At 51.8% G+C, this 21,676-nt stretch overlaps 1 protein-coding gene and 1 non-coding gene across 2 annotated transcripts; both read left to right on the plus strand.

The window, feature by feature from the left end:
- The first annotated feature begins 332 nt into the window (after positions 1-332).
- Positions 333-529, plus strand: LOC139227329 (U2 spliceosomal RNA). The gene has a single exon (XR_011587425.1). It is a non-coding gene; the product is annotated as a U2 spliceosomal RNA (small nuclear RNA).
- An 874-nt stretch (positions 530-1,403) lies between these two features.
- Positions 1,404-19,465, plus strand: LOC139226186 (tripartite motif-containing protein 16-like). Its single transcript, XM_070856819.1, has 6 exons — positions 1,404-1,988; positions 8,778-8,873; positions 9,461-9,694; positions 10,763-10,931; positions 12,106-12,195; positions 18,870-19,465. The coding sequence occupies exons 1-6, from the start codon at positions 1,404-1,406 to the stop codon at positions 19,463-19,465; spliced, it is 1,770 nt and encodes a 589-aa protein (XP_070712920.1).
- Positions 19,466-21,676: the final 2,211 nt, after the last annotated feature.

Here is a 21,676-nt window from a genome sequence, read left to right on the forward strand (position 1 = left end):
TTATCTCCTCCGCTTTGGGCCATTCATGACATTCCGCCCCACCCCCAGTGCAACACTTGTTGGCATTGAAATAAAGGATGTCCCAAACCCGCGACCTCTACCACCCAGAAGGACAAGGGCAGCAGGCGCATGGGAACACCACCACCTCCACATTCCCCTCCCAGTCACACGCCATCCTGACTTGGAAATATATCGTCGCTGGGTCACAATCCTGGAACTCCCTCCCTAACAGCACTGTGGGAGCACCTTCACCACACGGACTGCAGCGGTTCAAGGCGGCGGCTCACCACCACCTTCGCGAGGGGCAATTAGGGATGGGCAATAAATGCCGGCCTTGTTCTCGGCCTTTTGGCTAAGATCATGCGTAACTGACCTGACAGGGGAGTAACCATGACCCCAACGTGGTTCTCCCTGGATCAGGAAGGTGGTTCTCCTATGCTTTTTGGAAATAGGAGGTGGGTGGGGTGGTTTGACCCATCCACCTCCACGGAGGTGTGTGGGGTTGCTGACCCATCCACCTCCATGGCACGAACCTGGTATTGCAGTACTTCCAGGAACGGTGCTTGGGCTCTAGGCCTTTTGGCTAAGAGCATTAGCGCAGGGTGATCCTTGATGTGTGCAAGGTGACCTCTGGCGTTTGTGATCTGACAAAGAATTGGAAAGATTGGCTACGAAATTTTTTTAAAATAAATAAATAAATAAATAAATGCCGGCCTTGCCAGCCACGCCCACATTCCATGAATGAATTAATAAAACTTTGCAGCCGATGAAGTACTTTGGAAGTACAGTTACTGCTGTAATTCAGAAAATGAGACAGCAGGCTCCCACAGACAGCAATGAGATAAATGAGCAGATAATCTGTTTTCAATGTTAGCTGAGGGATAAATATTGGCCAGGGGACTGCCCCTGCTCTTCAAAAAGTGCTGTGGGATCTTTTATGTCCACCTGAGAGGGCAGACAGGGCCTCGGTTTAACATCTCATCTGAAGGATGGTACCTCCAACAGTGCAGCACTCCCTCAGCATCGACAGGAGTGTCAGTCGGGATTATGGGCCCAAGTCTCTGGAGTGGGACTTGAACCCACGACCTTCTGACTCCGAGACGAGAGAGCTGTCCACTGAACCACGGATGGCACTGGGAGGGCAAGTGACGTATGATGCCACATCATCGTTATCGCCTCATTGGAATATGGGCAGGCACATGCGAAGTCTGCCTTCACTCCCTGATGAAATCTGGTTAACTTTCAGTGTCACTCACCAGCTGTAACACCCCAGTAACACAGCTCTGATTGGTGGCTGGCAGTGTAACCCCTCCCCCTCCCCCCCATGGGTGTGTTTAACTGGCTGGAAACCTGTTCAGCTCACAGTGTCACTGACTCCTGCCTTTGGTCCTGTTTGCCTGGCCATGGCTGCTGTGGATGTGCTGGTCTCAGAGAACAGCCTGGTGTGTGGGATATGCTTGGAACTGTTCAGGGATCCAGCCACAATCCCGTGTGGACACAGTTTCTGTCTGCGATGTATTCAGAGCTGCTGGGATCGAGACACAGATGCCGGAGCCCACAGCTGCCCCCAGTGCCATCAGGAATTCAGTCCCAGACCTCGGCTTCTCAGGAGCCTTGTCCTGTGTAGAGTGGTCGAGGACTTTGCCTCTTCCAGGGGGAGCGTTGCTGACGGGCCTGTTGCTGGCCCAGGCGATGTGGCCTGTGACTTGTGCACCCACACCAAGCTACACGCAGCACAGTCCTGCCTGGTGTGTCTGGCTTCTTACTGTGGATTCCACCTGAAGCCCCACCAGGAGGCTCCGGCCTACCAGCACCACAGCCTGACCCAGCCGCTCAAGGACCTGAGCCAGAGACGGTGCTCGGCCCATGGAAAAGCTCTCGACCTGTTCTGCAGAACAAACCAGACCTTTATCTGCTCGGTGTGTACAACAAAAGATCACAGGAACCACGAGACAGTTACGGTGGAGGAGGAGGGGGCCGACAGAAAGGTGAGCTCACTGCTTGGGGTTCTTCCACTGTACTGTGTATCACTTCACAGAAAGGAAATGGTCTATGTTTAGACCATTCAGCCCCTCCAGCCTGTTCCACCATTCCATGAGATCATGACTGATCTGTATCTTCTCCATCTACCCGCCTTGGTTCCGTAACCCTTAATATCCTTGCCCAACAAAAATTGATCAATCTCAGTTTTTAACGTTCAATTCACCCCCGGCCTCAGCAGCTTTTTCAGGCAGAGAGTTCCCGATTCCCACTGCCCTTTGTGTGAAGAAGTGCTTCCTGTAATCACCCTGAACCGTCTGGCTCTCATTTTAAGATTATGCCGCCTTGATTCCACCACCAGAGGAAATACTTTCTCTCTATCTACATTGTCAAATTCCTTAATGGTCTTATACACCTCAATTAGAGCACCCCTTAATCTTCTACATTCAAGAGAATAAAATTCTAGACTATGCAGCCTGTCTTCATAATTGAACCCTTTTAAACTCAGGTATAATTCTGGTGAATCTGCGCTACACCCCTGCAAGGCAAATCGATCGTTCCTGAGGGGCATGCCTCGAGAGAAAGGCCAACATTCCATTAGCTTTTTCAATTAGTCTTTGTTCCTCATTTCTCACCATCCAGAAACACTATGATCAATCTTGGGTCCAAAGTGGATGACCTCACATTTCCCCGCACTGAACTCCATCTGCCACAGTTTTGCCCACTCACTGAATCTGCCAGTGTCAAGTTGCAACTGTCTGCTCCCATCTGCACTATTTACTGTGACACCGAACTTGATGTCATCAGAAAACTAGGATATACAGCTCGCTGTTCCTTCATCCAAGGCATTCATAAATATAGTGAAAGGCTGAGGCCCCAGTACAGATCCCTGGGGTACACCACTAGTCACATCCTGCCCATTGGGGAACATGCCCATTACCCCATCTTTCTGCTACCTACCCCCTAACCCATTACCCCATCTCTCGGTCTCCTACCCTCTAACCCCTATTCTCTGTTTCCTATTCCCTAACCTCATCTCTCTGTCTCCTACCCCATAACCCATTACCCCATCTGTTGGTCCCCTACCGCTAACCCATTACCCCATCTCTCAGTCTCCTACCCCCTAACCCCTACTCTCTGTCTCCTACCCTACCCCCTAACCCCATCTCTCGGTCTCATACCCCCTAACCCATTGCCCCTACTCTCTGTCTCCTACCCCCTAACCCATTACCCCATCTCTCGGTCTCCTGTCCCCCTAACCCATTGCCCCATCTTTTGGTCTCCTGTCCCCCTAACCCATTGCCCCATCTCTCGGTCTCCTGTCCCCCTAACCCATTACCCCATCTCTCGGTCTCCTGTCCCCCTAACCCATTGCCCCATCTCTCTGTCTCCTACCCCCTAACCCATTGCCCCTACACTCTGTCTCCTACCCCCTAACCCATTACTCCATCTCTCTGTCTCCTGCCCCCTAACCAATTCCCTACCCATGTCAATAGTTTGCCTCCAATTCCACATGCACTCATTTTTGTGAACAATCTCTTGTATGGAGCCTTATTGAATGTCTTCTGGAAGTCCATATAAACAACATCCAGAGACACTTTCTTTTCTACCACATGAGTGACCTCCTCAAAAACCTCAAATAATTAATCAGACATGATTTACCCTGAATAAATCCGCGCTGGCTCTCTCTGATCAGTTCATATTTGTCAAAATTCTCACTTACTCTGTCCCTAATAACAGATTCTGGAAACTTTCACACAATCCACACAACTGACATTAGATTAATAGGTCTATAATGTCCTAGTTTATCCCTGCTGGAGGCTTACTGTGTGAATATTGGGTGAGGATAGGGTCAGAATGGGTTGGGATACTGCCCGCAGTGCAATGGCCATCCAACATTCCCTGTGGGGGCTCACCAGGAAGAATAGCCCCTTGGGAGAGAGTGCCGATAATTATGGAAGCTGTATCTGACTATCCGTCAGTGCCATCAGCAGAGAGGATACTGTGAGAGGGAAATACAAAGGCCAAGCATTGTCATTACAAGGGTTCAGTGTGTTCATTTTAACTTTCTTTGAGCAATTTGCAAAAGCCACGTTTTTGTGTTTAGCCAGTCGGATTTATCCTCCTGCGGGAGTGAACAGCTTCCTGTTGATATGCTGTTAATATAAATCCCACTGATGGTCCATCCCACTGATGTCCCACTAGGTTGTACACGACAATGTGTGAATATTAGCAGCTATGAGTGGGACCGTCAGTGGGACCGTCAGTGGGACTGTCAGTGCGACCGTCAGTGGGAGACCGTCAGTGGGATCGCCATTGGGATCATAAGTGGGATCCTCAGTGGGATCCTCAGTGGGATCGTTAGTGGGACCGTCAGTGGGACCGTCAGTGGGACCGCCATTGGGATCGTCAGTGGGATCGTCAGTGGGACATCAGTGGGACCGTCAGTGGGACCGTCAGTGGGACCGTCAGTGGGACATCAGTGGGATCGTCAGTGCGACCGTCAGTGGGACCGCCATTGGGATCGTCAGTGGGACATCAGTGGGACCGCCAGTGGGACCGTCAGTGGGACCGTCAGTGGGATCGTCAGTGGGACCGTCAGTGGGACATCAGTGGGACCGCCAGTGGGACCGTCAGTGGGATCGTCAGTGGGACATCAGTGGGACCGCCAGTGGGACCGCCAGTGGGACCGTCAGTGGGACCGTCAGTGGGATCGTCAGTGCGATCGTCAGTGGGACCGTCAGTGGGACCGTCAGTGGGATCGTCAGTGGGACATCAGTGGGACCGCCAGTGGGACCATCAGTGGGATTGTCAGTGGGACATCAGTGGGACCGCCAGTGGGACCGCCAGTGGGACCGCCAGTGGGACCGTCAGTGGGACCGTCAGTGGGATCGTCAGTGGGACCATCAGTGGGACCGCCATTGGGATCGTCAGTGGGATCGTCAGTGGGATCGTCAGTGGGACCGTCAGTGGGACCGTCAGTGGGACCGTCAGTGGGATCGTCAGTGGGACCGTCAGTGGGATCGTCAGTGGGACCGTCAGTGGGACCGTCAGTGGGACCGTCAGTGGGATCGTCAGTGGGACATCAGTGGGATCGTCAGTGGGACATCAGTGGGACCGCCAGTGGGACATCAGTGGGACCGTCAGTGGGATCGTCAGTGGGACCGTCAGTGGGACATCAGTGGGACCGCCAGTGGGACCGTCAGTGGGACCGCCAGTGGGACCGCCAGTGGGACCGTCAGTGGGACATCAGTGGGACCGCCAGTGGGACCGTCAGTGGGATCGTCAGTGGGACATCAGTGGGACCGCCAGTGGGACCGTCAGTGGGACCGCCAGTGGGACCGCCAGTGGGACCGCCAGTGGGACCGCCAGTGGGACCGTCAGTGGGACATCAGTGGGACCGCCAGTGGGACCGTCAGTGGGACCGTCAGTGGGACATCAGTGGGACCGCCAGTGGGACCGTCAGTGGGATCGTCAGTGGGACCGTCAGTGGGACCGTCAGTGAGACCGTCAGTGGGACCACCAGTGGGACCGCCAGTGGGACCGTCAGTGGGATCGTCAGTAGGACCGTCAGTGGGACCGTCAGTGAGACCGTCAGTGGGATCACCAGTGGGATCGTCAGTGGGATCGTCAGTGGGACCGTCAGTGGGACCGTCAGTGGGATCGTCAGTGGGACCGTCAGTGGGATCGTCAGTGCGACCGTCAGTGGGACCGTCAGTGGGACCGTCAGTGCGACCGTCAGTGCGACCGTCAGTGGGACCGTCAGTGGGACCACCATTGGGATCGTCAGTGGGATCGTCAGTGGGACCGTCAGTGGGATCACCATTGGGACCGTCAGTGGGACCGTCAGTGGGACCGTCAGTGGGACCACCAGTGGGACCGTCAGTGGGACCGTCAGTGGGACCACCAGTGGGACCGTCAGTGGGACCGTCAGTGGGACAGTCAGTGGGACAGTCAGTGGGACAGTCAGTGGGACCGTCAGTGGGATCACCAGTGGGACCGTCAGTGGGACCGTCAGTGGGACCGTCAGTGGGACCACCAGTGGGACCATCAGTGGGATCGTCAGTGGGACCGTCAGTGGGACCACCAGTGGGATCGTCAGTGGGACAGTCAGTGGGACCGTCAGTGGGACCGTCAGTGGGATCACCACTGGGACCGTCAGTGGGACCGTCAGTGGGACCGTCAGTGGGACCACCAGTGGGACCGTCAGTGGGACCGTCAGTGGGACCACCAGTGGGACCGTCAGTGGGACCGTCAGTGGGACAGTCAGTGGGACCGTCAGTGGGATCACCAGTGGGACCGTCAGTGGGACCGTCAGTGGGACCGTCAGTGGGACCACCAGTGGGACCATCAGTGGGATCGTCAGTGGGACCACCAGTGGGACCGTCAGTGGGACCGTTAGTGGGACCACCAGTGGGACCGTCAGTGGGACCGTCAGTGGGACCATCAGTGGGACAGTCAGTGGGACTGTCAGTGGGATCACCAGTGGGACCGTCAGTGGGACCGTCAGTGGGACCGCCAGTGGGACCGTCAGTGGGACCGTCAGTGGGACCGTCAGTGGGACCACCAGTGGGACCGTCACTGGGACCGTCAGTGGGACAGTCAGTGGGACTGTCAGTGGGATCACCAGTGGGACCGTCAGTGGGACCGTCAGTGTTACCGTCAGTGGGACCGTCAGTGGGACAGTCAGTGGGACTGTCAGTGGGATCACCAGTGGGACCGTCAGTGGGACCGTCAGTGGGACCGCCAGTGGGACCGTCAGTGGGACCGTCAGTGGGACCGTCAGTGGGACCACCAGTGGGACCGTCAGTGGGACTGTCAGTGGGACCGTCAGTGGGACCGTCAGTGGGACCACCAGTGGGACCGTCAGTGGGACCGTCAGTGGGACCGTCAGTGGGACCACCAGTGGGACCGTCAGTGGGACTGTCAGTGGGACCGTCAGTGGGACCGTCAGTGGGACCACCAGTGGGACCGTCAGTGGGACCGTCAGTGGGATCGTCAGTGGGACCACCAGTGGGACCGTCAGTGGGACCGTCAGTGGGACCACCAGTGGGACCGTCAGTGGGACCGTCAGTGGGACCGTCAGTGGGACCACCAGTGGGACCGTCAGTGGGACCGTCAGTGGGATCGTCAGTGGGATCGTCAGTGGGACCGTCAGTGGGACCACCAGTGGGACCGTCAGTGGGATCGTCAGTGGGACCGTCAGTGGGACCACCAGTGGGACCGTCAGTGGGACCGTCAGTGGGACCACCAGTGGGACCGTCAGTGGGACCGTCAGTGGGACCGTCAGTGGGATCGCCAGTGGGACCGTCAGTGGGATCACCAGTGGGACCGTCAGTGGGACCGTCAGTGGGACCGTCAGTGGGATCACCAGTGGGACCGTCAGTGGGATCACCAGTGGGACCGTCAGTGGGACCGTCAGTGGGATCACCAGTGGGACCATCATTGTGACATCAGTGGGATCATCATTGGGACATCAGTGGGATCATCATTGGGATCATCATTGGGACATCAGTGGGATCACAAGTGGGATCACAAGTAGGATCACAAGTGGGATTGTCAGTGGGACCGTCAGTGGGATAGTCAGTGGGATCATCAATCATAGGAAGTCCCTCGGAATCGAGGAAGACTTGCTTCCACTCTAAAAGTGAGTTCTCAGGTGGCTGTGCAGTGGAATACGGGAATTACAGTCTCTCCTGTCACGGTGGTTGAAGGAAAGGGTGGATGGGGAGTCTGGTTTACCGCCTGTTTCTTCCGCTTGGTTTCTGCACGCTCTTGGCGATGAACTTGAGGTGCTCAGCGCCCTCCCGGATGCACTTTCTCCACTTAAGGCGGTCTTTGGCCAGGGACTCCCAGCTGTCGGTGGGGATGTTGCATTTTATTAGGGAGATTTTGAGGGTGTCCTTGTAACGTTTCTTCTGCCCACTTGGGGATCGCCTGCCATCTCGGAGTTCCGAGTAGAGCACTTGCTTTGGGAGTCACGCGAACAATGTGGCCTGACCAACGGAGCTGTTTGAGTGTGGTCAGTGCTTCAATGCTGGACGTGGACGCTAAAGTTGGTGCGTCTGTTCTCCCAGGGGGAGTTGCAGGATTTTGCGGAGACATCGTTGGTGATATTTCTCCAGCGACTTGAGGTGTCTACTGTATATGGTCCATGTCTCTGAACCACACAGGAGAGTGGGTATCACTGCAGCACTGTCGAACATGAGCTTGGTGGCAGATTTGAGGGCCTGACCTTCGAACACTCTTTTCCGCAGGCGGCCAAAGGCTGCGCTGGTGCACTGGAGGCGATGTTGAACCTCGTCGTCAATGTCTGCCCTTGCTGATGATAGACTCCCGAGGTATGGAAAGTGGTCCATGTTGTCCATCAATGGGGCTCCAGTGAAATAACTGGAGACCTGCTGTATGTTGTGATGGGAGAAGTGTAGAATATCTTTAGCTGGGACAAAACAATGGGTTCATTGCATCTATCTTGTGACAGCAGCAGCAAGTTATTCAAGCAGTGTTAGCAGGTAATCATAGATCCCCCTGCTGCAGGGTAGTGCCCCACACAGTCCCTGCAGCGACAGCAAGACACGAGGAAATCGGCAAATGGCAGGTCAGTCAGCATGTCAGAGAAAGGAACAATGCATGTAAATGGCCTCTGCCCAAAATATTAACCAGGATATTCGCTTTCAGATGCTAACTGAGCTGTAGTGTTTCCAGGCAGCCCTGGGCCCTGGGACCTCGGGTTGAGAGAGGGTGCATTTGTTGGTTCTTGTTTCACGAGTAACTTGATATACTTCTCTACCTTCAAGAAACAACTTCTCCAAAAAGAAGGTGACGTGGAAGCCCAGATACAGGGGACTCTGGCTGAGATCAGACACCTGCAGCAAACCATTGACTCCATCACTGTGAGTCTGGAGATACAACAGTTGTCTGTTATTGTCTGGGGTTAGACATTCATTGCCCTCGTCTCCTATTTTAAAATTCCCATCCTTGTTTTCAAATCCCTCCATGTCCTCGCCCTTCCCTATCCCTGTAATCTTTTTCAGCCTCACAGCCCCACAAGATGTCTGCACTCCTCCAATTCTGGCCTTTTGAGCATCCCCAATTTTAATCGCTCCACCATTGGTGGCCGTGCCTTCAGCTGCCGAGGTCCTGAGCTGTGGAATTCCCTCCCTAAACCTCTCTGACTCTCTCCCTCTCTTTCCTCCTTAAAAACTACCTCTTTGACTAAGCTTTCGGTCATCAGCCCTAATATCCCTTTGTGTGGCTGTGTCAAATTTTATTTTATAACATAGAAACATAGAAAATCAGCTCTTCAAGTCTGCACCATTCAATATGATCACGGCTGATTATCTCAACACCATATTCCCGCTTTTTCCCCAGATCCTTGATGCCTTTTGTTTCAAGTGCTCCTGTGAAGCACTTTGGGATGCTTTACTTAGTTAAAGACGCTATCTAAATATTGCTGTTGTTGTCTCTTATTCCCTGTTAGAGCTCTTCACTCAAAGTGAGATGTGAAATCAGCGACACATTCTGTGTAATGACTGAAGCCGTTAAGGAAGCTGGGGAGGAAGTGATTGGATTGGTGGAGAGCGCGGTGCGAGCGGCACTGAGCCAGGCCAACAGGATCCGCAGCCGACTGCAGCAGAAATGTGGGGAGCTGCGAGAGAGAGGGCAGCGACTGAGAACCCTGGCACAGAGCGCTGATCATGTGACGTTGGTGCAGGTAATGACTAGGCCCCAGTGATAAATACTGAATCCATTCCTAGTCATTCATCCATCCAGCAAGCAAGTGTAGCCATTCATATCTTGCAGGATCAACATGATAACAGCATTGTGACAAAGCCCATTGTGTGTGCACAATAAGCAGAGATACGCACTGAGTGAGCAAGCTCCCTGAGGGCTCAGTGAGTTTATCCAGAGGCTCCCTGTGTCATACAGTCCAGGACACAGTCTCTGACCCCCGCTCAGTGCTGAGACACCCAGCATCAGCTGGGCAGCAGGAAGGGGCTTCAATAGTCCACAGGTCAGAGAGAGGGAACACAGTCAGGGCTTCTTCACCACGTCCCTTCTAGAAGTGCGAGTGTTTGACGCAAGGTGACGGACACGGGCTGTCTGCAGCCTTTGGCACAGTCGAGCACACCATCCACCTCCAACACCTTTCCCCCTCTGCCTGGCTCAGTGGGACTGCACTCACCTGGTTCCATTCCATTCTTACCCATCAATCGCAGCCAGAGACTTTCCAGCATTGGATTGTCTCCAACCCCCACACCACTACCCCTGGAGTGTTCCCAGGTTATCTCCGACATGTTGCCCCTCAGTGACATCACGCAGACAATGGGTCAGCTTTCACATGTGTACTGACAACACCCGCTCTCTCTCTCCAGCCCCTCTCGGCCCTCCACTGTCTTAGTGCTGTCAAGTGGTGGCCAACATCCAGCCACAACTTGCTCCAATTAAACATTGGGAAGACTGAAGCCATTACCTTTACCTCCACCACAAAATTAAGGTCATCCAAAACTCTGCTGTCCGTATCCTAACTCGCTCACACCTGTGCTTCCTGACCTACATTGGCTCCCGGTCCCAGACACCACGAGTGGGCAGTGTCCCGGACACCAGGAGTGGGCAGTATGTCCCGGACACCAGGAGTGGGCAGTGTGTCCCGGACACCAGGAGTGGGCAGTGTGTCCCGGACACCAGGAGTGGGCAGTGTGTCCCGGACACCAGGAGTGGGCAGTGTGACTGTGATTCTCGCTCGGTTATATTTTTAATGCTCTGTTGTGTTTCCTGTCAGGAATCTCTCTCTGTGAACGCTTGGTTGCAGACTGGCGATACCTCACTGTTCCGCTCTGATGTTGTGGCCAAGCTCGCTCGTGCCAGTAAAGCAGTGAGCGACCTTTCAGCGCTGGTTACAGGGTACCTGAAAGTGGCTGTCAGGCAACTGAAAAACAGCAAAGTAAAGGGTCAGTCCTTTAGTTCAGCTGTTGGGTACATTTTGGGCAATAATCCATTGTGATGTCACAACTTTACAAGCCTGGAAAATATTTTTTGCAATAATAAGAATGTTTAACACTTAACATCTCAGCATCTCTGTAAATGTGACCAGGATGCATCGTCGCTCCTGGTGCTCTCGATAGCCTTTGCAAGATCAACTATCTTTCCCCTTCACCGATCTGCCCTTGCCTGGATTCACTCTGACCAATCGGATCATAGGTAGAGTATCTCCTGTAAAGGCCCCTGCACTTTACCTCAGGATCTATCCCTGGCCTCCTCCTCTTCCTCATCAACATCCTAACCGTTGGCAAGATGGTGTCAGCTTCCACAAGTAAGCGAACGATACCCAGCTCGACCTCTCGCACCCCCTGCACTGTATGTGTGTTGTTACACAGCTTGTCTGACGTCCAGTCTTGGATGAGCTGAAATTTCATCCAGTTAATCATTGGGGTGACCAAAGCTATCACTTTTGGTGCACAATAAACTCCAGACCCTCGCCACGGATTCCATCTGCTTTTCCAGACACCACCTCAGGCTGAAGCAGACCCTTCACAACCTCAGTTGAGCTTCCAACCTCACATCCTCCGTCACAAGACTGCCTACTTCCACCTTCATAACCTCAGCCCATCTGCTGCTAAATCCCTAATACATGCCTTTGTTACCTCCAGGCCGGACTATTACAATCCTCCCCACCAGCCTCCCATCCTCCACCCCCTGTTAACATCAGTTCATCCAAATCGATGCTGCCGTGTGCTAACTCGCACCAAGTCCCGTTCACCCATCACCCCTGTGCTCGCCGACCTACACTGGCTCCCAGTCCCCCAACGCCTCAGATATAAAATTATCATCCATACCTCTGACTCTGGCCCCTTGTACATCACCCACTCCCTTCGGCCTCCATTGGCGGCCGTGCCTTCACAAGCTCCCACTGCCAAGTGTGCAGTGCGGTTGTGGCAATGCCTCTCCCCCATCGGTTCACGTGGCCGGGGAGGGGCAGTGCGAGTGAGTTACTGCATTCAGGAAAGTCAGAGAGAAGGAGGGAGGATTAAGGGTGAAACAAAACAAAGAAAGTACTAAGACATGAACAGCACAAAGCGAAGTTATTAAAAGTTTCCTGTGTTTTTCCTATATTGATCTGCACAGAGTCGGAGCGGGGTCTGGCCCCAGTGACACCCTCTCCCCACGTTCCCCTGCTTCGCCTGGGCCTGGAGACCAGAGAGGATTTCCGACCCTGTGAGTGTACTTCACTAATATATCAGACCTGTTATTTACTGCCTCGCTCTTCAGACAGACACTGCGAACGGGACAACAACAACTTGCATTTATATAGCACGTGCTTCGCAGCAGTGTTCCAAAACAAAATTTGATACCAAGCCACATAAAGAGAAATTAGGGCAGATTGGCGACAGGGGTAGGTTTTAAGGAGCGTCATGAAGGAGGAAAGAGAAGTAGAGAGGTGGAGAGGTTTAGGGAGGGAGTTCCAGAGCTTGGGGCCTAGGCAACAGAAGGCACGGCCACCAATGGTTGAGCAATTATAATCAGGAGGGCCGAAATAGAGGAGTGTAGACATCTCGGGGGGGTTGTGGGGCTGGAGGAGATTACAGAGATAGGGAGGGGCGAGGCCATGGAAGGATTTGAAAATAAGGATGAAAATTTTTAAATCGAGGCATTGCTTAAACAGGATCCAATGTAGGTCAGCGAGCACAAGGGTGAAGGATCAGCGGGACTTGGTGCGAGTTAGGACACGGGCAGCCGGGTTTTGGATCACTTCTAGTTTACGTAAGTTAGAGTGTGGGAGGCCAGCCCGCAGTGTGTTGGAATAGTCAAGTCTAGAGGTAACAAATTGTTGGCCAGTAAAATTAAGGAAAACCCTAAGATATTCTATAAATATATTAAAAGTAAGAGGATAACTAAAGAAAGGGTAGGGCCTATTAGAGACCATGAGAGTAATCTCTGTGTGGAGGTGGAAAATGTTGGTCAGGTTCTTAATGAATACTTTGCATCTGTTTTCACAAAGGAAAGGAGCAATGCAGATACTGCTATCGAGGAGGCGTGTGATGTTCTGGATGAAATAAATATAGTGAGAGAGGAGGTATTAAGGGGTTTAGCAGCTTTGAAAAGTCCCCAGGCACGGATGAAATGCATCCCAGGCTGCTGAGCGAAGTTAAAGAGGAAAAGCAGAGGCCTTGACCATCATTTTCCAGTCCTCTTTGGATCTGGGCATGATGCCGGAGGATTGGAGGACTGCTAATGTGGTATCCTTGTTTAAGAAGGGAAAAAGGCATTGGCCGAGTAATTACAGGCCTGTCAGCCTAACTCCATTGGTGGGAAAATTATTGGAAAAAATCCTGAAAGACAGGATAAATCTGCATTTGGAAAGACAAGGATTAATTAGGGACAGTCCGCATGGATTTGTTAAGGGAAGATCGTGTTTGACTAACCTGATTGAATTTTTTGAGGAGGTAACCAAGAGGGTCGATGAGGGCAGTGTGTACGATGTAGTGTATATGGACTTTAGCAAAACTTTTGATAAGGTCCCACATGATAGACTGGTCATGAAGGTTAAAGCCCATGGGATACAGGGCAAAGTGGCAAGTTGGATCCAAAATTGGCTTGGAGGTAGGAAGCAAAGGGTAATGATTGATGGGTGTTTTTGTGACTGGAAGGATGTTTCCAGTGGTGTACCACAGGTCTCAGTACTGGTTTTTGTGGTATATATCAATGGTTTAGGTTTGAATATAGGGAGTATGATTAAGAAGTTTGCTGACGACACTAAAATTGGCTGTGTGGTTGATAATGAAGAGGAAAGTCATGGGCTGCAGGAGGATATCAATCTACTGGTCAGGTGGGCAGAGCAGTGGCAAATGGAATTTAATTCAAAGAAGTGTGAGGTGATGCACTTTGGGAGGGCTAATAAGGAAAGGATATACACATTAAGCGGTAGGCCACTTAATAGTGTAGAGGAACAAAGGGACCTTGGAGTGCTTGTCCACAGATCCCTAAAAGTAGCAGACCAGGTGGACAAGGTGGTTAAGAAGGCATACGGAATGCTTTCCTTTATTGGCCGAGGCATAGAATATAAGTGCAGGGAGGTTATGCTTAAATTGTATAATATTTTGGTTAGGCCACAGCTGGAGTACTGCATGCAGTTCTGGTCGCTGTATTATAGGAAGGACGTGATTGCACTAGAGAGGGTACAGAGGAAATATACTAGGCTGCTGCCTGGAATGGAGAATCTTAGTTATGAGGACAGATTGGATAGGCTGGGTTTGTTCTCAGAGGAGGTTAGAGGAGACCTCATCGAGGTGTACAAAATATTGAGTGGCCTGGACATGGTGGATAGTAAGGGTCTATTTCCATTGGTGGAGAGGTCTATTACGAGGGGGCATAGTTTTAAGGGGATTTGAGGGGGGGCTTCTTTACGCTGAGGGTTGTGGGGATCTGGAACTCGCTGCCTGGAAGAGTGGTGGATGCAGACTTTTAAGAGATGGTTGGATGGGCACTAAAAGTGCAGTAACCTGCAGGGTTACGGACCTAGAGCTGGTAATTGCGATTAGACTAGATGATCTTTTGTTGGCCGGTGCAGATATAATGGTAAGTACTGCAGGGAATAGAATACGGCCAAGGTGATCTCCTGGACTAGTTTTGATCGCCTGGATGGGTCGGAGACCCAGATTTTTTCTCCCTAAATTGGCCTGGGATTATATCTAGTTTTTGCCCCTCCCAGGAGATCACATAGCTCCAGTTGCGGGGGAGTGTAAAATGTTTCAGTATAAGGGGTGTCGCAGTTGTGTGAGGCGGACTGGTTGGGCTGGGTGCTCTTTACCTTTCCGTCATTGTTCATAGGTTTATATGTAACCTTCAGGGCTGCTGACCGAGGGCCGTGCGGCTCTTTGTCAGCCGGCACGGACACGATGGGCCGAAATGGCCTCCTTCTGCGCTGTATATGTCTCTGTTTCTATGTTTTTAAAGGCATGCATGAGGGCTTCAGCAGCGGATGAGCTGAGGCAAGAGCGGATATGGACAATGTTACAGAGGTGGTAAGAAGCGGTCTTAGTGATGGTGCGGATATGTGGTCGAAAGCTAATTTCAGGGTCAAATATGACACCAAGGTTGCGAACAGTCTGGTTCAGCCTCAGGCAGAGGCTAGTGAGAGGGATGGAGCCGGTGGCTAGGGGTGAGAGATACATGGGTCTGAGAGTATCTCAGTGGCAAACCTGGTCAGTGAGAATGAGGGCTCTGCTATACCCACCTTCACCCAAAGATTCCTCCCACGGTCGTGTTGAACGATTTCTCACACTGGTTATTGGTACCACTGCCCTCAGTGCAAGAGGCGACTTTATGCCCAGATGTGAAGTTGCTTCTAACAACCCGGGTACCGGCAGTACACTCATAATGATCGTCTCCTGATCCAATCCTCCGGCTTCTACTATCATCACACACACACACAGAGTGGATACTGATCACACGCTATCCGACTGTGAGGGTCACACTGAAGCCTTTCCCGGCCCAGACCTCCTCCCCTGCCCCAGAGATCGGGGGCTGTGAATGTGCCGGCACTGGCCCGGGGGGAGTGGGGCCGATTTCACCCGCTCCCGAGCCTGGCGTTAGTGTCCTGGTAATTTCACACTCTCTGGTCTGGATTTTCTGCTTTTCTGCTTTCGGGGCGGTAATGACAGCGGGCGGTAAAGTTAGCGGCCGGGAACAGTTTGCGCCTCAGTCGGTAAGTTTGGGCATCTGGGCCCTGGGTCACGGTGCGCAGCGCTAAAGGAGGCGTTGTACACCACTCGTGGCACAAGGATGGGAAACTCCCGAACTAAAGAGCTGGGCCTGGCGCGTCTGAGAGAGGCCTGGGGCGCGGGGTGGGGGGGTGGAGGGGGCGGGGAGCCTAAAATAAAACCCAGCAAAATATTCCTAAAACATTGCCCACGGCACAACAACACTATGTTCAGTGAAATTCCTCTTGTGTCACAAAGAGCCGGGATGTTTCCTCTCTCACTAATACTGTGAGCAGCAAGTTAAATTCACACAACGACTTCACTCTGCACAACCCCAAACCATCAGTCGTCACAGAGAATGAGAGAGGTCAGAGCATGATTCAGGCAGTGTTCAATCTGTGCTAAAGTCAGGCAGGAACAGACTACAGTTCTAGTGACATTCTGACCCATCACAGACTGCGTGCATGGTTTATATATCAGAAAGCTGAGGGGATGTACCCCTGGGACATGGCATCATAGGAACAGGGGGGGCCGTTCAGCCCCTCGAGCCTGTTCCGTCATTCAATCAGGTCATATCTGGTCTGTATCCTAACTCCATTCACCTGTTTGTCTCCATATCCTGTTTTACAAAAATCCGTCAATCGCAGATTTAAAATGATGAATTGAGCTGTCACCTACTGTGGGAGAGCGTTCCACACTTCTAGCACCCTTTGTGTGAAGAGGTGTCTCCTAACTTCGCTCCTGAATGGCCTGGCTCGGATTTTAAGGTTATGTTCACTTTTCCCAGAACCCCCACCAGTAGAAAAGTTTCCCTCCCTCATTTCCGTTCAAAATTCTAAAATCCTCCATCAAATCGCCCCTTAACCTCTCTATTCCAGGGAATATAAGTTTATATAAGTTTATGTAATCACTCCTCATAATCTAAACCTTGGATCCCGATAACATTCTGCTGAATCTGCACTGCCTCCCTCCAAGGCCAATATATCCTCGCTAAGGTGCAGTGCTCAGAGCTGTACACAGTGCTCCAGATGTGATCTAACCAGGACTTTGTATTGCTATAGTAAAACTTCCCTTTATATTCTGGCCCTCTAGTTACAAAGGCTAACATATCTATTAGCCTTTGATGATTTGTTGTACCCGACTACTACCTTGTACATGGACCCCGAAATCTCTTTGGGTCACCACAGTTCCTAGCTTGTCACGATTTAAATAATATACAGATCTCTCCTTTTTTGCTTCAAAGTGGATGACCTCATACTTGCCTGTGTTGAAATCCATCTGCCACAGTTACGCCCACTCACTTAATCTATCAATGTCTCTTTGTAATGTTATGCTCCCATCTACACTACTTACTATACTTCCTGTGATCGGCTAACTTGGATATACGGCTCTCTATTGTGTTATCTAAGTCATTAATAAATACAGTGAATAGTTGAGACCCAGCACAAATGCCATAGTGACTTACTTCCAATTCCAATACATACCCATCATCCCTACTCGCTGTCTTCCACTGCGTAGCCAAGCTCCTAAACAGGTCAATAATTTGCCTTCAATGCCATGATCTTCAAGTTTAGCTAACGGTCTCTTGTGTGGAATCTTATCGAATGCTTTCTGGAAATCCATATAAATGACATCCGTGGACATTCCCCTGTCTACTATTTTAGTTACTTCCTCACAAAATTCAATTAGGTTCGTTAATGTGCACAGTACTGGTCACCAATTTATAGAAAGAATACAGAGGCCATGAAGAAGGTGCAAAGGACTGCAAGGTTACCTTTCAGGAAAGGATGAGCAGGCTGAGGGGTGACCTAATGGAGGTCTTTAAAATTATGAAAGGCTTTGGTATAGTGGATATAGAGAGAATGTTTCCACTTGTGGGGAAGGGGCTATCAATATAAGATCGTCATCAAGAAATCTAATAGGGAATTCAGGAGAAACTTCTTTACCCAGAGAGTGGTGAGAATGTGGAACTCGCTGCCACAGGGAGGGGTTGAAGTGAATAGTATCGATGCATTTAAGGGGGAAGCAGATAAGCATAGGAGGGAGAAGGGAATGGAGGGCTATGCTGATAGATTTAGCTGAGGAAAGACTGGAGGAGGCTCGAGTGGAGCATAAACGCCGACATGGACTGGTTGGGCCGAATGGCCTGTTCTGTGTAATCCTGTGTTAGAATTGACCTGTCCTTTCCGAATCCATGTTGGCGCTCTCTAATCAGCTCAAATTTCTCTAAGTGCTCAGTCACTCGGTCCTTAATTATAGATTCCACTAACTTCCCCACAACAGATGCTAGATTAACAGGTCTATCGTTTCCTGGTCTCTCTCTGTCACCTTTCTTATCCAGGGGAAAGTCCCCACGCCTGATGGTTACCCGGGGACCTTTCCTGGAGTGTGGTATCAGAGTGAGTGAGGACAAGGCCTTTCAGTCAAGATCCAGCCCGCATTCATAGTCCAGGGTCCATCCCTGGACCATGTACCAGAGGGCGAATGGCCCTGTGGAGGCGAGGTCCAGTCAGGAGTTAGGACTCGAGGTCTTGAGGAGAGGAGGGGAGAGAATTAGCAAGAAAAAAACAAAGTCCCTAATCAAAACCGCCTTCAGGTTTATTAAAGATGAGATGGCCAACACCGAGCTTGTACGGGTGCGGCTGGAGATGAGTCTGTTACAGGCAGCTGGGCTCACACACCCCCCTGTGGTAACAATCACACTTCATGTCAGCCGTTTCTAAGCCGTGTTGTCTCTAGTTTTTACTCACCTTTGGTACCAGCCCCTATCAAGATGTCCTCGGCCTGTTAAAGATTACGGTGATAAGGTGATGTGTCAGCTGGCCTTGGAGCTGTAGCAACCTTTGCACTCACTATCAGCCTTTTCCATCAAATGATACAGCACAGGCGGCCATTCGGCCCATCTTTTCGAGAGCGATCCAATCAGCCCCACTCTTTCCCCACAGCCCTGAACATGTCGCTTTTTCAAATATTTATCCCATTCCTTTTTGAAAGTGGTTATTGAATCTGCTCCCACTGTCCTTTGTTTACAGCCTTTCAATTGTCGATGTTTTTAATTACAGAATAATCTAAAATGGAATATAGTATAAGAATGCAAGTCATTTTTTCAGATAAAATGGATTCCTTAACTATTTCTCAATCTGAGTCTGTGACAAACCTGACTCTCTCTCTCTCTCTCTCTCTCTCCAGACGCAGTAAAGCTGACCTTTAATCCCAACACGGTGAACAATTATCTGCGTTTATCGGATGTGAATGAGACGGTGACGGAGTGTTACCCAGAGTCACAGGCCTACCCCGATCACCCTGAGCGTTTTGACAGCTTGTGGCAGGTGGTGTGCAGCCAGAGCCTGGCCTGTGGGAGATATTACTGGGAGGTGCAGGGCCAGGCCTCCTCACACAGCTTCCTGGCCAAGGTGGGCATCGTGTACGGCAGGATGAGCAGGAAGGGGGCCGAGCGGGCCTGTTGTATCGGGGAGAATGCCGTATCCTGGTGCCTGAGTGTTTACCCGGATGGAGGCAGCTGGCTCCGGTTCGCCACACGGCACAGAAATAAAGGGGTTAACATCCCGGCAACCCGCTGCGAGCGGATCGGGGTTTACCTGGACACTGAGGCGGGCACCCTCTCGTTTTATGCACTGAGTGACAGAACGATCCTTCTACACAGATTCCACGCAGCCTTCACCGAGCCCCTGTATCCAGCCTTCGGCCTTTACTCCAAATCCTCTCTCACCATTCAGCAGTTTGAACAGACACAGCAGGAGCAGGACACCAGCTATCGCTTCTAACACCAGTCCTAACCCTGGGCCTCATTATCCCAGCACCATCCCAATTTCTTTTGGGAATGTTCCCTGGGAATCAGTGCTAAGCGGTTTCACTGGACATGCCCCAAGAGGTGGAGCCGAAACTATCAGCAGGGTGGGCTCTTCATACAAGGGTGGGTTACAGAGAACCAGGAGAGAGGGGGCGAGTAGGGGGTGGAGGGGGAGAGAGAGAGCGAGAGATACTCAGTGAATCAAACACAATTAGAATCAGTGAGCAGACAGAAGCAATGTGTAAATGCCCTACCCCTGTGGCCCTGAGCTCCAGAAGGTCACTGCCCCACTTGCTGCTGAGATCGCTGATTGTTTGGGGAGGGGGAAGGACAGCAAATAGCCCCAAGACCACAGGGTGAGGAAGGGAAACCCAGCCAGGGCCCCCACTCCTGACTGTAATGGGGCAAACTCCACCCCCCCCCCAAGCCCTTTGTGGGTGTCGGGTAAGGACAGCATTGGGCTCGGCTGTGAGGCCTTCCATGGTTGAACAGCGTGCCAGGGCTGACACAGGAAGAGTCAGCATTGCAGTGGGTGAGGTTCCAGCGGGAAGCTGTGCCCCGGGTGGTGGGTAGAGAATAGGATACGGGAGGGAAGGTGTAAGGTGTGCTGTGCTTACACAACTGACACACTCAGAGCCGCCCTGGGAGAGTGTCGCTCTGCGTCCAATCAACCGAGAGAGAATTCGCATATTGAGGCTCTGGGGAAGGTGCAGAAAAGATTTATCGAATGATACCAGAACTGAGAGGTTATAACCATCAGGAACGATTGAACGGGCTGGCATTTTCTGTAGAGAAGAGGAAGCTGAGGGTCAAGCGGACCTTTACGATGATGAAAGGCTTTGATTGGTTGGACGGAGAGAGGATGTTTCCACTTGTGGGGAGACCAGGACCAGGGGCCAGAAATATCAGAGAGTCATTAATAAACCCCATAGGGAAATCGGGAGTAACTTCTCTACCCAGAGAGTGGCGAGGTTGTGGAACTTGCTGCCACAGGGAGTGGTTGAGGAGAATATCTCGGCTACAAACCAAGCACATTCCCAGAAGGAGGAAATATAGAGCTTCCAAAGCTAGAGCTTGCTGCATGACAAAGGAAACACAGAAAACAGAAAGGAGGTGTATGACAAATGTCAGGTGCAGAATACAGTGCAAAGCTCGGCAGAATACAGAGAGTGTACATTTAAGGGGAAGCTAGATTAGCACACGAGGGGGAAAGGAATAGGAGGATATGTTGATGGGGTGAGGTGACGAGGGTGGGAGGAGGCTAGTGTGGGGCGTTAACACCGGCACGGACCTGCTGTCAATACTGTGTGACACTGTTTCGCTTCTGCCCCCTGCTGGCCAGGAGAGACACATCGATGGGCACGGATAGACTCCGGTCGGCAGGTGGTGAGAATCTGACAGGCTATAAAGCGATGAGTGAGAGAGTGACTGAGGCCGGGATAGAGCTGGGCAGATTCACATGGTGAAGGGAGGAGGGCAGCACATAACCTCTCCAACCGTGGTGTCCAGGGCACAGAGGCAAGGAGCATAAACCAGTTTATGTAGACAAGTGTCCCAAGGCGGAATCAAAAATCAGACACCGAGACAAAGAGGGAGAAACTAGGGCAGGTTGGGAAAAGAGGTAGATTTTAAGGAGGGTTTTAAAGGGGGTGATGGAGGTGGAGATGTTCAGGGTTTGTGAGACCGCAGCGGATGAAGGGATAGTGCCAATGATGGGGTAAAGGAACAAGAGGTCAGAGAGAGGGCAATGGGAAGTTTGAGGGGCGTTAGGTTCTGGGCTGTAGGAGGCTACAGAGATGCTCCAGAGGATGGGGCAAGGCCTGGAGGTTGGAGGTGGGGAGGTTGGAGACGGGGTGGTTGGAGACGGGGGGATTGGAGACGGGGGGGTTGGAGATGGAGTGGAGAAGCTGAGGGTGTGCTGATGGAGGTTTGAAGGGGTGAACGTATAGTGTGTGTGCAGGGAAGGGACTGGAAGCGCCAGGCAGGAAGGGAACAGCACGGATTCTCCTGATGTGTGACTGTGGGGAAAGTTCCACGGCAGCAGATGATGTCAGGTCGGATGTTGAAGGACACAGACCTGGTCCTGCAAATGGTTAAACTTGAACAGAAATTGGACTGTGTAATGAGTATTCATTTTTGTTTCAATAAAGTGAACAAAATGGGAATGAGTCTTGTGTCTGTGGCA

This window comes from Pristiophorus japonicus, chromosome 16 (assembly GCF_044704955.1).
Source record: "Pristiophorus japonicus isolate sPriJap1 chromosome 16, sPriJap1.hap1, whole genome shotgun sequence".
Taxonomy (NCBI): Eukaryota; Metazoa; Chordata; class Chondrichthyes; family Pristiophoridae; genus Pristiophorus; species Pristiophorus japonicus.

What these genes read in the sequence shown, in the direction of transcription:
- LOC139226186 (XM_070856819.1), top strand. Translation starts at nt 1,404, where the DNA reads ATGGCTGCTGTGGATGTGCTGGTCTCAGAGAACAGCCTGGTGTGTGGG. An exon ending in AAACCATTGACTCCATCACT is followed by an intron (nt 8,874 to 9,460) that starts GTGAGTCTGGAG and finishes ATTCCCTGTTAG; the next exon opens with AGCTCTTCACTCAAAGTGAG. An exon ending in CAGAGAGGATTTCCGACCCT is followed by an intron (nt 12,196 to 18,869) that starts GTGAGTGTACTT and finishes CTCTCTCTCCAG; the next exon opens with ACGCAGTAAAGCTGACCTTT.